General features: G+C 36.8%; 1 protein-coding gene across 1 annotated transcript; it reads left to right on the top strand.

Annotated features, from left to right (window-relative positions):
* The first annotated feature begins 4,325 nt into the window (after nucleotides 1-4,325).
* On the top strand, nucleotides 4,326-12,553 carry LOC140879169 (putative transcription elongation factor SPT5 homolog 1). Its single transcript, XM_073282832.1, has 22 exons — nucleotides 4,326-4,726; nucleotides 5,502-5,734; nucleotides 5,847-5,993; nucleotides 6,117-6,275; nucleotides 6,375-6,458; nucleotides 6,633-6,703; nucleotides 6,788-7,145; nucleotides 7,257-7,412; nucleotides 7,487-7,584; nucleotides 7,663-7,711; nucleotides 7,785-7,937; nucleotides 8,056-8,199; nucleotides 8,289-8,382; nucleotides 9,469-9,627; nucleotides 9,709-9,757; nucleotides 9,863-9,957; nucleotides 10,063-10,141; nucleotides 10,541-10,595; nucleotides 10,677-10,791; nucleotides 10,871-11,014; nucleotides 11,148-11,248; nucleotides 11,985-12,553. The coding sequence occupies exons 1-22, from the start codon at nucleotides 4,417-4,419 to the stop codon at nucleotides 12,228-12,230; spliced, it is 3,099 nt and encodes a 1,032-aa protein (XP_073138933.1). The 5' UTR covers nucleotides 4,326-4,416; the 3' UTR covers nucleotides 12,231-12,553.
* Nucleotides 12,554-13,926: the final 1,373 nt, after the last annotated feature.

The raw sequence follows: 13,926 nt of genomic DNA, 5'->3' as shown, positions 1-13,926 counted from the left end.
TCTTGTGCAGCCGAAATTTTCTCCTCGGCTGCCATTTCCTTAATCAAAGCTGACATTGTTTTGTCTGTGATATGCGCAAAGTTGTTGATTGCCTTGACTATGGACTCGTCGACGTCATTCACTTTCATCCTTTTGTTCCTCTTCGAAGTGGTTGTGGAAGTTGGTTTGGACGACGGAGTCGGAGTATCTGAAATTGAGTCGCCTGACACTTCTAACACAGGGGCTGTCGGAGTGTCAATTGGGGTGGACTCATTGGTAAGAGGTTCATCTGAAAGTTTAAAAACATCGAACAGTACATTGTCATAATTCATGCGTTCGTCTCCAGCAGCACGGTCATTACCAAATATTTCTCACCAATCATGAAAATGTATCCACTGTTTGTGTCTCATAGTTCGTAAACTTTGATCTCCCTACGACAATATAATACAGAGGAAACATTATAATATGGTTTAACAATCGGGGTCAATAACAAGCTAAATTATATACCTTAATGATGTCTTCCCATGTCTCATCTGTAGCATCTATGGTATGCTCAGCATTATTCCATCCAACACCACTCCTTGTTAAAATAGTCACCAAAGTGCTATACGTTTTTTTCCACACATGTATTTTAGAATTGATATGAGTAATGGCACGTAAGTTATAGCCACGAATTTCAGTCTGCAGTGTAGTCTCTAGTAAACTTAAATAACCAGATCTGAATCCATTATCGCTTTTCCAACCCTTACTGATTACGTCTTTCAAAGCATGGATCAGAACCTCTTCTTCACGTGCACTCCAACTTCTTCTCGTTTTTTCAGGTTTCTTCGCACTTCCATTGACACTTCCAGAAGTTGCGTTGCTGTACATTTCTAACAGATGATTGATCTGGCACAAAATTAAATTAATAAGCACAACATTACATCTGACAAGTTATTAAAATAAACAAACATAGTACACTAGCGCATATATAAAAAATAAACACATAATTAAAACAACATACAAACAACCGAACATCATAAATATTGATTTCAATCCAAACAAGTACGTGGAATACTTTCTGAAAACAGCCAAGTACTAAGGTCTTTAAGAACAATCTACATAAGTACTAGAATAAGTAATTCAATAATTGTTCGTATTCCACATTGACGAGGCAAACTCCTCTCTCCATGAATCCCATGAGTTTGATGTCTGAAAACTGCTAATGAAATCATGTTGTGTTTCTTGTACCGGGCTACCAACTACTTCTTCAAATTCTTCCATTGGATCCTCAGTCATTTGTGATCGGATGAAATTGTGTAGAAGAGTACATGCAAGAATTATTCGGTTCTGCACTTTAACTGGATAAAACGAAGGGCTTCGAAGAATCGCACATCTCTTCTTCAATAAACCAAATGCTCTTTCAATCACATTACGAGCTTGTGAGTGTCTCCAATTATAAAGCTCCTTGTAGTTTTGTGGTCCAGCAGCACGGTTGCCCCATGCGTCCCTATGATATCTAACTCTTCGAAAAGGAGTCAAAAAACCTTCTGTATTTGCATATCCATTATCGCATAGGTAATAACAACCTGCATTATTTATAATAAACATGAATATATGCACGTCAGTAATATATGGCCAAATATTAGACGATAAACATAATGAACACATACAGTAATTAACTCTAACCTCTTGGAACTTTGAAACTATCATCTCCAGTGAGTGCATCTCTTAGAACCCTTGCATCTGCTGCGGATCCCTCCCAACCAGTCAAGACATATATGAAGTTCATGTTTATGTCACATACACCCAATACGTTCACCGCAATAGTACCTTTTCTTGTTCTATATTTTGCTCTCTGTTGGCAGGGTACGTGTATGACAATATGTGTCCCGTCTAGTGCACCTAAACAACCCTACAGTAGTTGATAGCAAAAATCCGAGTATGGTGTTACACTTGTAAATGGGCTGACCAACAGTAATGCCTACCTTATGACATGTTTACAAAGTAATATAAGTACCTTAAACCATTTCCAGGTCTCATTTGAACAATTTTCGTCAATTGGGGAAGACTTCACAAGAAGTAGTGGGTGTAACTTCAGCACACCCTGCAATACTTCATGAAAATGTGCACTAACTGTCTGTCCGCTACGATTATAATCATGTCCAGTGACTCTATTTTTTTATGATGTGCCAAGATAGACAAAAACATAGCTACCTTTTCCTCCACTCGTACATATCTAGAATCTACTACGCCTCCAACATTAGTCAGTAGATAACACAAACGTGCAAATGCATTACGATTCATTCTCAGATTAATAACGCATTGGACATCTCCAGCGTCAATGATCCTATGCAAATGGATCATTTGGGCATTTATTCTATCCGTCATCGAGTACGAATTCGCCGATCTGCGGCGACCAGTGCGTCGCCGCTCCAACATTCTTCTACGGTGTCGTATTAAAAGACATATCATCAAATACATTCGAGACAACATTTGGTGTACCAATAAAAAGATGAGTATGTTTCGACGTTTTTTGTCCATCTTGCGACTGTACTGAAACAAAAAAAAAAGCACTTTCGTACAACAAAAAATATGGAATTGATTGTGTAACAAAAAGACCACTACTCATTTCATATATTCAAAACAATATGGATGTCTGTACGAAGGCACATACGTTCAAAGATTCATATAGCATTAAGAAAATGAAACATATATAAATTACCATTCAAAAATCATGAGCTGGTTTATCAAAGAAATTGTCCAACTTAAAGTAAAAGTATAGTCGCTGGAGCTCTATATACTCACCGACACACAAAAATATTTCAAACAGGGGCACACATATTTTTCAGCTACAATTACATTGCAATACATGAGCACTGCACGAAGAGTCGTTCTCCGAAATCAATATTTTTCAAAACTCCGATGCTGGTGTAAATACGCTTACCATGGGAACGGTTTGTGCTGGAAAAGGTTCCGGTTAACGGTGTAAGAACCCGACAAGATCAAGAATACGCATATGAGTAAATGAGAAATCGTAAAACTCTGGAAATATAGTCGTAAAAATGGTACAACAAAAGACGTTAATTCAAATATTGGCCGTGAAGAAGCTACCTCGCAGATCTGTAGATGCATCTACATAGCTTTCTTCACGTTCGAGACGACTGGATCTGGATCTATTTTTTTTGTGTTATGCGATGAAAGCCAGTGGGGAAAGAGAGAGAATAATAATTTGTTAGGGCTATGGGTAAAAGAGTAATTATGCTCCACAATCTCATGTACTGTTCAAAAAATATTGACAATACAAGCTATTTTACGTGGATTGAATATCCGTGGTTTTCCCCCCTGCCATGCCAAATAATGCAGGGCCCTTGGGATATCTGCACATGTGTGCTTTTTGAACCAAACACCCATTTACTTATTTTTTCCATCCTAATACCCCTACCAAACAAGGCCTAAGAGTACTAATTGTCATATCAAATAGTTATTAAAATATATATACGTATTTTATAAAAATATTCATATATATAATACTAAAAAAATTTAAAATTTTCGGGGGCGGTTCTCACATAGATCCGCCCCTGACTGCAATCAACAATGAAATTATGCGATTTTAAAGCTTGATCGGTATTATTCATGGCATATTCGTTCAAACAAATGCAGTCATATTAATAATTAAGTTGATAAAATAACCGCAACAATACAACCATTTTTTAAAATGAAAAAAGGTATGTATGTATGTATTCAAAATATTTTAATTTTATACTTTCAAATCTATACTATTAATAAAAGTTGAGACCCATTTAAAAACTACTTTTGGTGGGTTTGATGACACCAACATAAATTTACAAATTTAACCCCCAGACATGCATTGTACTTTATATAAAATAATGGGTAACATGGTAAAAATGTAGTTACACTATCAAAAACCAACCACTATTTATGTCTTGCTAAAATTAAGAATTCATTCCAATCAATTTCATTATATCAATTTCATTATATTTTTTTAATATGAACATATTATTTGCAATATTAAAATTTCATATTTATTATAATTTTAATTAGATATTAAATTATTTACGTACATGCATAGCATGTACATCGGTTACTAGTAGTAATAAAACTCAGCATATCAATGCACGCGATTCATGCGTATATATTAATTTTTTTAAAAAAAATTATAGATGATATTAAAATTAAAACTTTTAAAAAATTTTGACAATAATTTTTTCAATCAGAACAAGGATTCCTTTGTTTGGGCATTGTTGGATTCTGAAATATGAACCCAACTTACAAAGGCCCAAGCCCAATACATGGATTGCTTCAATCCCCATTTCTATATCCATTACCCCCACACCCAGGGCTTTGATTTTACAGTGCTGAAACATATCTCTCTCCATTTCATTATAATCCGATCAAAAATTCATTAGCTTTTTCACGCACACAAATTCAATCGAGATGCCTAGGAACGACTATGATGACGAGCTGGAGGAAGAGGAGGAATACGAAGATGGGGACGAGGAGTACGATGAAGCTGATGATTATGGCGGAGGCGGTGGGAAGGACAAGAGAAAAAGAAGCAGATCTGATTTTATAGATGATTACGCCGATGAAGACGACGAGGAAGAGGAAGACGACGATGAAGAGTATGGAGTCTCTGGGGCTGGTCGCGGAGGGAAGCGGCACAGGAAAGCTGCTTCCGGGTTCTTTGACGAGGAGGCTGCTGTGGACAGTGATGATGATGAGGAGGAAGAGGAAGGCGAGGACGGTTAGGGTTTTCTTCTTCTTTTTTTTCCCGTATGCCAGTTCGTGATATTTGGAACTGAAATGGTAGAATTTTGTATTTGAATTGGTAGATTGTTTTGGGTTGCTCGAAAGGTTTTGCGCCTGCCTCTTTCAGTTTGTAGAGTTACTTTAGCAGTGGATAATGAAATTTCTCAGTGAACGCATACATTGGTTTCTTTGTATGGTATTATCGCCTTATGAGGGCTTTTTTGTTGTGAATGCTCTTTGCTAATTGACAAAAAAATTGAATTAATCGCACTGATCTTTCAGGCAGGGAACAAACTTCAGGATGTCACTTGTTCAGATTTTCTTGGTGCAACTTAGCTTTCAGGAAAAAAAGATTTTAAAAGCTATATATTTTTCTTGCTATGCAATGTAACCATTAAAAGCTCCTATTCTACAGAGCACTTGCCTAAGTTCAAGATTCTGTGAATCTCATCTCTTGCACCTAAGCACAAACTAAGAAATATCCCATTAGTAAAGCGTATGCCTTAAGTGTAGGGATTTTCATTTCGAGGTAAATTGCGACTTAGTAATGGTCATGCGATTTTTATTGTGAGCTAATGAATATTTGTTTTCTTGTTGTCAATATTTAAAATTATATTGTAATCTAATGCTGATTTACATTGAACCTTTAATAACTTGTTGAATAGCTTTACTTTTTGCGGTGAGTTTGACATATGAGCAAGGAATGTTTGCTAATGGATTATTTTTTCTGACTTACTTTTGCATCATTACGTGCTGTTCTGATGATATAGACTTCATCGACACTGGAGCTGATATACCGGATGAAGACGAGAGGCGAAGTCATCGGCGCCCACTGCTGTCTCGCGAGGATGAGCAAGAGGACGTGGAGGAAATTGAGAGAATGATACATGAGAAGTATGCTAAGAGCCTCAATGTGGAGTATGTAGAGGAGGCAACGGACGTAGAACAACAAGGTCTTCTGCCTTCTGTTCGGGACCCGAAACTCTGGATGTTGAAATGTGCGGTATGATAATGAATGATTCATTTCAGTTGAAAAAACTAAATGAGTAAGATCCCTTTTTGTTTTTTTACTTGTAGTCACTATTGTATTAAGTATCATCTTTCGTGCGACATAGATTGGCCGTGAAAGGGAGGTGGCGGTTTGCCTAATGCAGAAGTGCATCGACAAAGGATCTGAAGTGCAGATTACATCTGCCATAGCCCTCGATCATTTAAAAAACTATATATACATCGAGGCACACAAAGAAGCCCATGTGAGAGAGGTATGCAACTGCTAATTGTTTTGGATACATGCGATTTTGCATGATTTAAATTGTCGATTGACATGGTGTAGATCATTTTCATATGATTTTATTAATTTAAATCTCTGTCTGATTATGCTATAGGCAATTAAAGGGATGCGCAATATTTATCCTAGTAAAATAAACCTTGTCCCTATTAAAGAGATGACCGATGTGCTTTCTGTGGAGACTAAAGCCATTGATATCTCTAGGGATACGTGGGTTCGAATGAAGATCGGAACCTACAAAGGAGATCTCGCTAAGGTATGCCGTACACTGGACTCTTCTTCCCCCTCTTTGTCAATCATTTTATTTATGATTTTAGTGTTTGATATGTAACTTTTGTTTCTTTGTAAATGGAAGGTTGTTGATGTTGACAATGTCCGGCAGAGAGCAACTGTGAAATTAATTCCAAGGATTGACTTGCAAGCTCTGGCCAACAAAATTGTTCGTGTTCCCTCTTTCTCTCTCTGTTTTTTAAGAGATTGTTATTATTGAGCTCATCCTGCATGTAATTGTCTTAATTTTCCCATTAATATATCATTTACAAGAGTTACGTGCTGTTGACAAAACTGTTTTTATAAGTAAATCTGTGTTATGAGCCCTGTTGGCTTTTTCTAGGAAGGAAGGGAAGCTCCAAAGAAGAAAGCGTTTACTCCACCTGCACGTTTTATGAATATCGATGAAGCTCGGTAACTTACTTTGTTTTATTTTTTTCCCAATCGGTGGTCATATTTTCATTTGTAACATGAATTTTCAAATTTGGTTCAATCCAGAGAACTGCATATACGTGTCGAGCGTAAGAGAGATCCTGCTACCGGTGACTATTATGAAAAAATTGAAGGAATGATGTTTAAAGATGGTTTCCTGTATAAGAATGTGTCACTCAAGTCGCTCAGCACTCTGAATGCGCAACCCACGTTTGATGAGCTCGAGAAATTTAGACAGCCTACTGAAACTGGGGATGGTGACGTATCAAGTTTGTCAACGCTTTTTGCCAATAGAAGGAAAGGTCATTTCATGAAAGGCGATAGAGTTATTATTATCAAGGGGGATCTGAGAAACCTGAAAGGATGCGTGGAAAAAGTTGAAGAAGACACTGTTCATATCAAGCCTAGTGAAGTAGGCCTTAATGTGAGTAAAATTGATAGATTTTTTTTACCTACTTTATATCTATAATGTTATGTTTGTATGTGGGTCCTGTAATTAAAGAATCTTGTGCGCCTTTTCCCTTTTCATTTTCAGACAACTCTTGCTATCAGTGACAAAGAACTTTGCAAGTATTTTGAGCCGGGAAATCATGTGAAGGTTGTATCTGGTTCTACAGAAGGCGCAACCGGTATGGTTGTTTCTGTTGAAGGCCATGTGGTGAATATAGTTTCAGATACCACCAAAGAACTTGTGAGTCAATCATTAAAAATTTTATTTACTATTTTGTTCACTGTTTTTTCAGCTATTGTTTTCTCTGGCTGCAGCTCCGCGTGTTTGCAGATAATGTTGTGGAAAGCTCTGAAGTCACCTCGGGCATTACTCGGATTGGTAATTATGAGCTTCACGACCTTGTTCTGCTTGAGTAAGCTTGTTTCTTCTATGCAAACTTCACTTTTCTGGATTTTTCTTTGCTTGTCTTAATAAAATTATGGCCATGCAGTGATAATAGTTTCGGTGTTGTTATACGTGTTGAGAGCGAGGCTTTTCAGGTAAGCAGCTCATATTATTAATCTGTAAAAATTATAAAAATTTTCATACTGAACCTGGTTTACGGCTGGTCAGGTCCTTAAGGGTGTCCCAGAGAGGCCTGATGTTGCACTTGTGAGGTTAAGAGAGATTAAATACAAGATCAACAAAAAGATTTTTGCGAAAGATCGATACAAGAACACATTGTCTGTGAAAGATGTTGTAAAAATTTTGGAGGGTCCATGCAGAGTATGTTACTCAACTCATATTGTTTAGCTTTTGACTCTGGATTTTGTTGTTATTATGAAAATCATTCTCCTGGTTCGCTTGATTTGTTCCCAATGCCAATTAATTTTTCTTATACCAGGGGAAACAGGGTCCCGTTGAACATATCTACAAAGGAATTCTGTTTGTTTATGATCGGCATCACCTGGAGCATGCTGGTTTTATTTGTGTTAAATCCGAATCTTGCATGATGGTTGGTGGATCACGTGCAAATGGAGATAGGAGTGTATGGATCTCAATCTGACATCAAGTTCTTGTTTTCATTTGGGGTGTTTTCTTCGTGTTTATCTGCATTTTAAATTGCTATTGGTGCAGGGTAGTGGATTTACGTCGAGATTTTCCAATTTCAGAAATCCACCTCGTGCTCCCCAATCTCCGATGAGAACTCCTAGAGGCGGTCCAATGAATTGTTAGTCACCATATTTGAAGAATTTTTTTTTACCTATTCTATGTGATTCTCTATTTCTCTCTGTGTCTATCTGTGAGATAGAGAGATTGGGAGACTAAGCTACCGATCACTTTTCTACTAATATTGTTGTTCTCACGGCTTTGACTTTATCCATTTACCTCTTTTGTTGATTGGTTTATGAAGTGTTATATACAGTTTTCATTGGTTAGCAAACAGCATGGGATCATTATTAAATTGTTTGGTTTATCGGATGAATGAACAAATAATTCCACCATCGTGCTTGTTAGACTGTTAGTAATTTTGAGAATGTCATGGGATTTATCTTTTTTTTTTTTGAGATTCAATGGTAGGTTCCTTGATGGGCTATGTCTTTCAGACTAGTGGTTTGTCAAAGTTGATGGATTTTAGAGTAAGCGGGGAGAAAAATTGAAAATTGAAGATACATAATGGGGAGAAGAGGGCTTTTTGGGTCTATAACTCTTAATTTATGGGGGATGATATGCCAACTATTAAATAATACATCTTGACTATTAAATAAATAAATAAAATTCATAAGCTTTTAAAATTGACTTTGTTAATGATACATTTGGTGGCATATATTGAAAATAATATATTTAGTAGCTTATCAAATAATTGTATCATGAGTTATTATTGAAAAAAATGAAAGATCGTAAAGATCAATTGTAACATGCATTTGAATTGATGATAATGTGTGTTCTGTCAACTTTTCTGCACTTCTTTTAATTGATATAAATTATACTTTTGTAATTTTATTGCAATTGTCACCCCCTAAATCACCCCCCTAAACTAAATTCCTGGGTCCCCCTCCCCCCGATGCCACCACCTTTAGATTGGTTGATTCTCAAAACATGTGGGCCCCATTCCAATCTAATGGTTGAAAAGGGTTGGGGGTAAAGCTCCAGGAGTGGCTCTCCCTCAAATATAGAAGGGGTGGGACTACTTTGTGATCCACCTATCATCCTTGCTAAGCAAAATAGCTTTTGTGTTCTTGTTTATTTAGTTGGGTAAGGGTGTTGGTCATCTTTTAAATTATGTTTTTCATTTTTATTCATTTGAATTGTACAGTTGGAGGACGCCATGGAGGTGGAAGGGGTCATGATTCCTTAGTAGGAGCTGCAATTAAAATTCGTTTGGGCCATTATAAGGGATGCAAAGGTCGTGTTGTAGAAGTTAAAGGTTCCATGGTTCGGGTTGAGTTAGAGTCACAAATGAAGGTTGTCACAGGCAAGTTTCCTGTTATCTCGAAGAATATTTCTCTAAATCTGATTAAATTTTATTGATTCTGATATTAAATTTTTTGTGCAGTTGAACGGAGTTCTATTTCTGACAGCGTGAATGTTTCAACGCCTTATAGGTGCCATTTACTTGCATTATGATTATGGTCATTGTTGTTAGTGTTGTTGATCTTCATTATTGTTGTCATTTTGGGAATTTAAGTTCTGTTGCTTTATTTTAACAGGGAAACATCTAGATATGGCATGGGTAGTGAAACCCCAATGCATCCTTCTCGAACTCCACTTCATCCGTATATGACTCCAATGAGAGATTCTGGAGGTAATATTTGCTGTTTTGTTTATCTCAAAACTCGTTTTATTATTTTGGTGTATTATGTATAGAAGATGTTACCTGATACCTTTTGGTCTTTTTTACTTTATGCAGCAACTCCCATCCACGACGGTATGAGGACACCTATGCGTGACAGAGCATGGAATCCATATACACCTATGAGTCCACCTAGGTATGTATCTAAGTCAAGATCCAACCATATGAGTAGATGGTTCACTGTACTTCGAATTTTCTGCGGTTTTATTGTTTCACTACAAGTAATGTACATTAGAAATACCCGGCCATAGGTTTATTTGTTTTCAAAGAAACTGTGTCGTGAATCGATTGAACAAGGCTACTCCTATTTTTGTGTTGTGATCTACGTCCAAATCTGATTGTTAAATGATATCGTTTATGTCCTCCAACGCGTGTATTGGTCATATTTTAAATTGAAACCAACATGCATGTTCCTTCTGATTTTCTTGACATTGATGCCATTGCTCCATTACCTTACACGGTTACACCTTTCAGTGATAATTAGAAGCTTCCATGCTGTTGATGTGAAGTTAATATAATTTTACTGACAATGTAGGGACAACTGGGAAGACGGAAACCCTGGATCTTGGTCAACCAGTCCACAATATCAGGTAACTTTCTCAGGTTGTAATTAACATTTCTAAATAGTTTTCATTGTGTTGTATGGTATCAATGAACTTTCTATTATTCAGCCGGGTAGTCCTCCATCACGAGCTTATGAAGCTCCGACACCTGGATCAGGCTGGACGAATCAAAGTGGCAGCTATAATGATGCTGGCACTCCTAGGGAGAACAGTTCTGCCTATGGTACCTCTAATTCTTTGACATTCCTTTGGGTCTTACATGCATCAGATTTTAATAACATAAAAATGTATTACTTTTTCAGCAAATGCTCCAAGTCCATACTTGCCATCTACCCCTGGTGGACAGCCACCAATGACACCGAGTTCAGCATATTTACCCGGTACACCGGGTGGACAACCAATGACACCTGGAAGTGGTGGTTTGGATATGATGTCACCTGTAGTTGGTTTGTCTTCCTACCTTATAAGACCATCTGCGCACATCCATATGTTATTCCTTCTTATTAAAATTCCGTTCCAGATTCTCTGCTAGTTTGTTATGACGCGATGTATTATTTTTGCAATATTTCCTTGTTGCAGGTGCTGACAATGAAGGTCCTTGGTTCTTGCCAGATATTCTGGTCAACATCCGTAGACCTGGTGATGATGCTGTCGTGGGAGTTATAAGAGACGTGCTTCCAGTATATTTCTTTCGATCTTAATCGTAAATTTGTTGTTTCTTTTCTCGACATGTTCATGGCTAACAGTCTACAACGAAAATTGTTGGTTTGAGAAAAGAAATCTAATATACATGAGTGGTGATTTTCTTGTTTTTATGCAAAGTAGCCATTAGCTGTTTATGCAGCATGGGCAGGCTAATAGTGGGAGAATGAGGCGTCACCACTGATATGCTAAAGAATACTTGCTACCCACTGATTACCCTCCAATTTTAAGTGTTGGCTTCCTGGACTAACTTGTCGTTAATAATATATTCTTCAGCCCATTCTATTATTTGCTGACAATTCTCTTCCTTAAATGATCAAATATCATTGTTTAACTGATTGAAAAGGGTCAGAAGATGAATCGGACGTGACCTATCTTATTATGTTCCCCCAATCTCTGTCTAATAAAACCTACAACTTGACTCACTTGAATGACAATTTGCGTTTAGATTTAGAGACCACCAACACTGCCTCTATTTCAGTCAAGATTTGTCTTTTGTAATTGTCCTAAATCTGGTAGATGAATGTTTTATATGAAATCATCAAGGCAGGTATCCAGTAGTACCATTTTTTAAATAATGTGATAGATCATCGGCACGTGGTGCTTGCTAGAACATATACATTTATGTCTTTTCTGTGAAGGGCATGTTAGTTAATTTCTTTCAAGAATGAAAATTGAATCCATCGAGTTATTGTCCACTTTATTGTCTTTTAGGATGGCTCATGTAGAGTGGCTCTCGGATCAAACAGCAATGGGGAATCTATTAATGCTTTTCCTAATGAAATAGAGATCGTGGCTCCAAGGAAGGCTGAGAAGATAAGGATCATGGGTGGCGCACATCGTGGGGCCACTGGGAAACTTATCGGTATTGATGGCACAGACGGAATCGTAAAAATTGACGACACACTAGATGTCAAAATTCTAGATATGGCCATTTTGGCAAAGCTTGTTCAGACGTGACGACAATGAAAATATGAAAGCATGAACTTGGACAGCAACACTTTCACAGATACTATCCGATTGCAGAAGCTGTTGTGAAGAAGCATTGGATGGGGATATTTAAAGCAACCAAGAGAAATGGCTTCCACTCTATGTAAGATGAGTTGGCCAGGTTCCAGTGATTATTTTTCTTTTACTTTGTACATTCATGTGGTAGGGAATGTAGCTGAACAAGAATTAGTGAATTACCAGTTAAGCTTGCGGTAGTTGGGATTGGTATTCAATAGGATGTCCCTTGTACTTCAATTGTATTTATGATAATTCATACCTTTGTTGCACTGTTAGTTTTTGGTGTTCTGCTTCCTTTTTGTAGTTTCACTAGAGAATGAATGATGGAATATGTTGTCACTTGGATAACTAACTCTACCACAAACCACAATCCTTTGTGCACTTAATTATCACATTACCTTCTCATTTTATTGAGTTTCTCGTGGCTATACTTTATTCTCTTTTGTGTATTTCACACGTGACACCCTAAACTTTTGATGGCATTTACACACTTGCTTTTCAGTATCTGTAAAGTTGGTCTGTGAAGTACTATTTGGTTTGTTCAGTTTTGACATGCTTTCCATTTCACAAGCCTACTTGTAGAAAGTTGGCTCACTCAAATTGCACCAAATGGGCATTGGAAGAGTTTCTTGAAGATGGGTTCGATCTGGTTTTGGTTTAAAATTATTTTCACTCCCCCGCAAATCCAATTCTTGGATACAAACCCCAATACGAGGTGTTAGAAGTGAAGAAATGCAGTGGGAAGACAGAAGGCGGTGGAGAAAGGGACAAAACAGAAAAGTGATGGGCCGGCGCATGCTTGGAGATTGGGCCCATTGCACGCCTACATTGATTGTCCTTTCACTTTCACATTGTCTCTTTACCATGTATGGACAATTCTTGCCCCTTATTTCCCAACACTCAACCTACTCCACAATTTCTTTTAAACTACCCATTTCATTCAAGTTATTGCCGATGGGTTAATGAGATTTTTGCATTTACCATCATGTTGGGTTAGAGTATAAATTTCGATTATAGTTTTTTTTAATTTACCGTGAGTAATAAATCAAATCTTAAAAATCTATATTTTACTTATTTATATATGATTGGATGAACTTGAAATTATCTTAATTAATATGAAATATTATATGAACATGTAAAAGTGTAGTTTTGAGATTCATTATATTACTTTTTTAAACAACAAAAATACGTTTGAAACACATCAATTCAAACACAACCTTAATGATTGGCTTTTTATCTAGGGCAAAAGTGGTACTTACATGAGAGGTGTCAAATACATATATGAACTTGGACAATATTTCTATTTTAGTTAAGCTTTTGGAGTTGAGTTAGACACCCATGTTTATAATCTTAACATGGTATCAAAGTCTAAACCTACCATTATGTGTTGGACTTTCCTAGAACGTGAAGGGAGAGTGTTAGATATCTACACCGGTTGGATTGAGACATTGTAAGTTGTAACTATGAACTTGAAATAATCTTAATTAACATAAAATACCGTTTGAACATATAATTGTGGATTATTTGAGGTTCATGATATTACTTTTTTTTAAATAAGTACATTTGAAACAAATCAATCCAAACACAACCTTAATGATTGTCTTTTTATCTAGCGCAAAAGTGATACATATATGGGAGGTGTCAAATA

This window comes from Henckelia pumila, chromosome 1 (assembly GCF_033568475.1).
Source record: "Henckelia pumila isolate YLH828 chromosome 1, ASM3356847v2, whole genome shotgun sequence".
In the NCBI taxonomy this organism is placed as follows: Eukaryota; Viridiplantae; Streptophyta; class Magnoliopsida; order Lamiales; family Gesneriaceae; genus Henckelia; species Henckelia pumila.
Note: the sequence above shows the minus strand (reverse complement) of the source record. Positions and strands in the feature narration are given on the sequence as shown.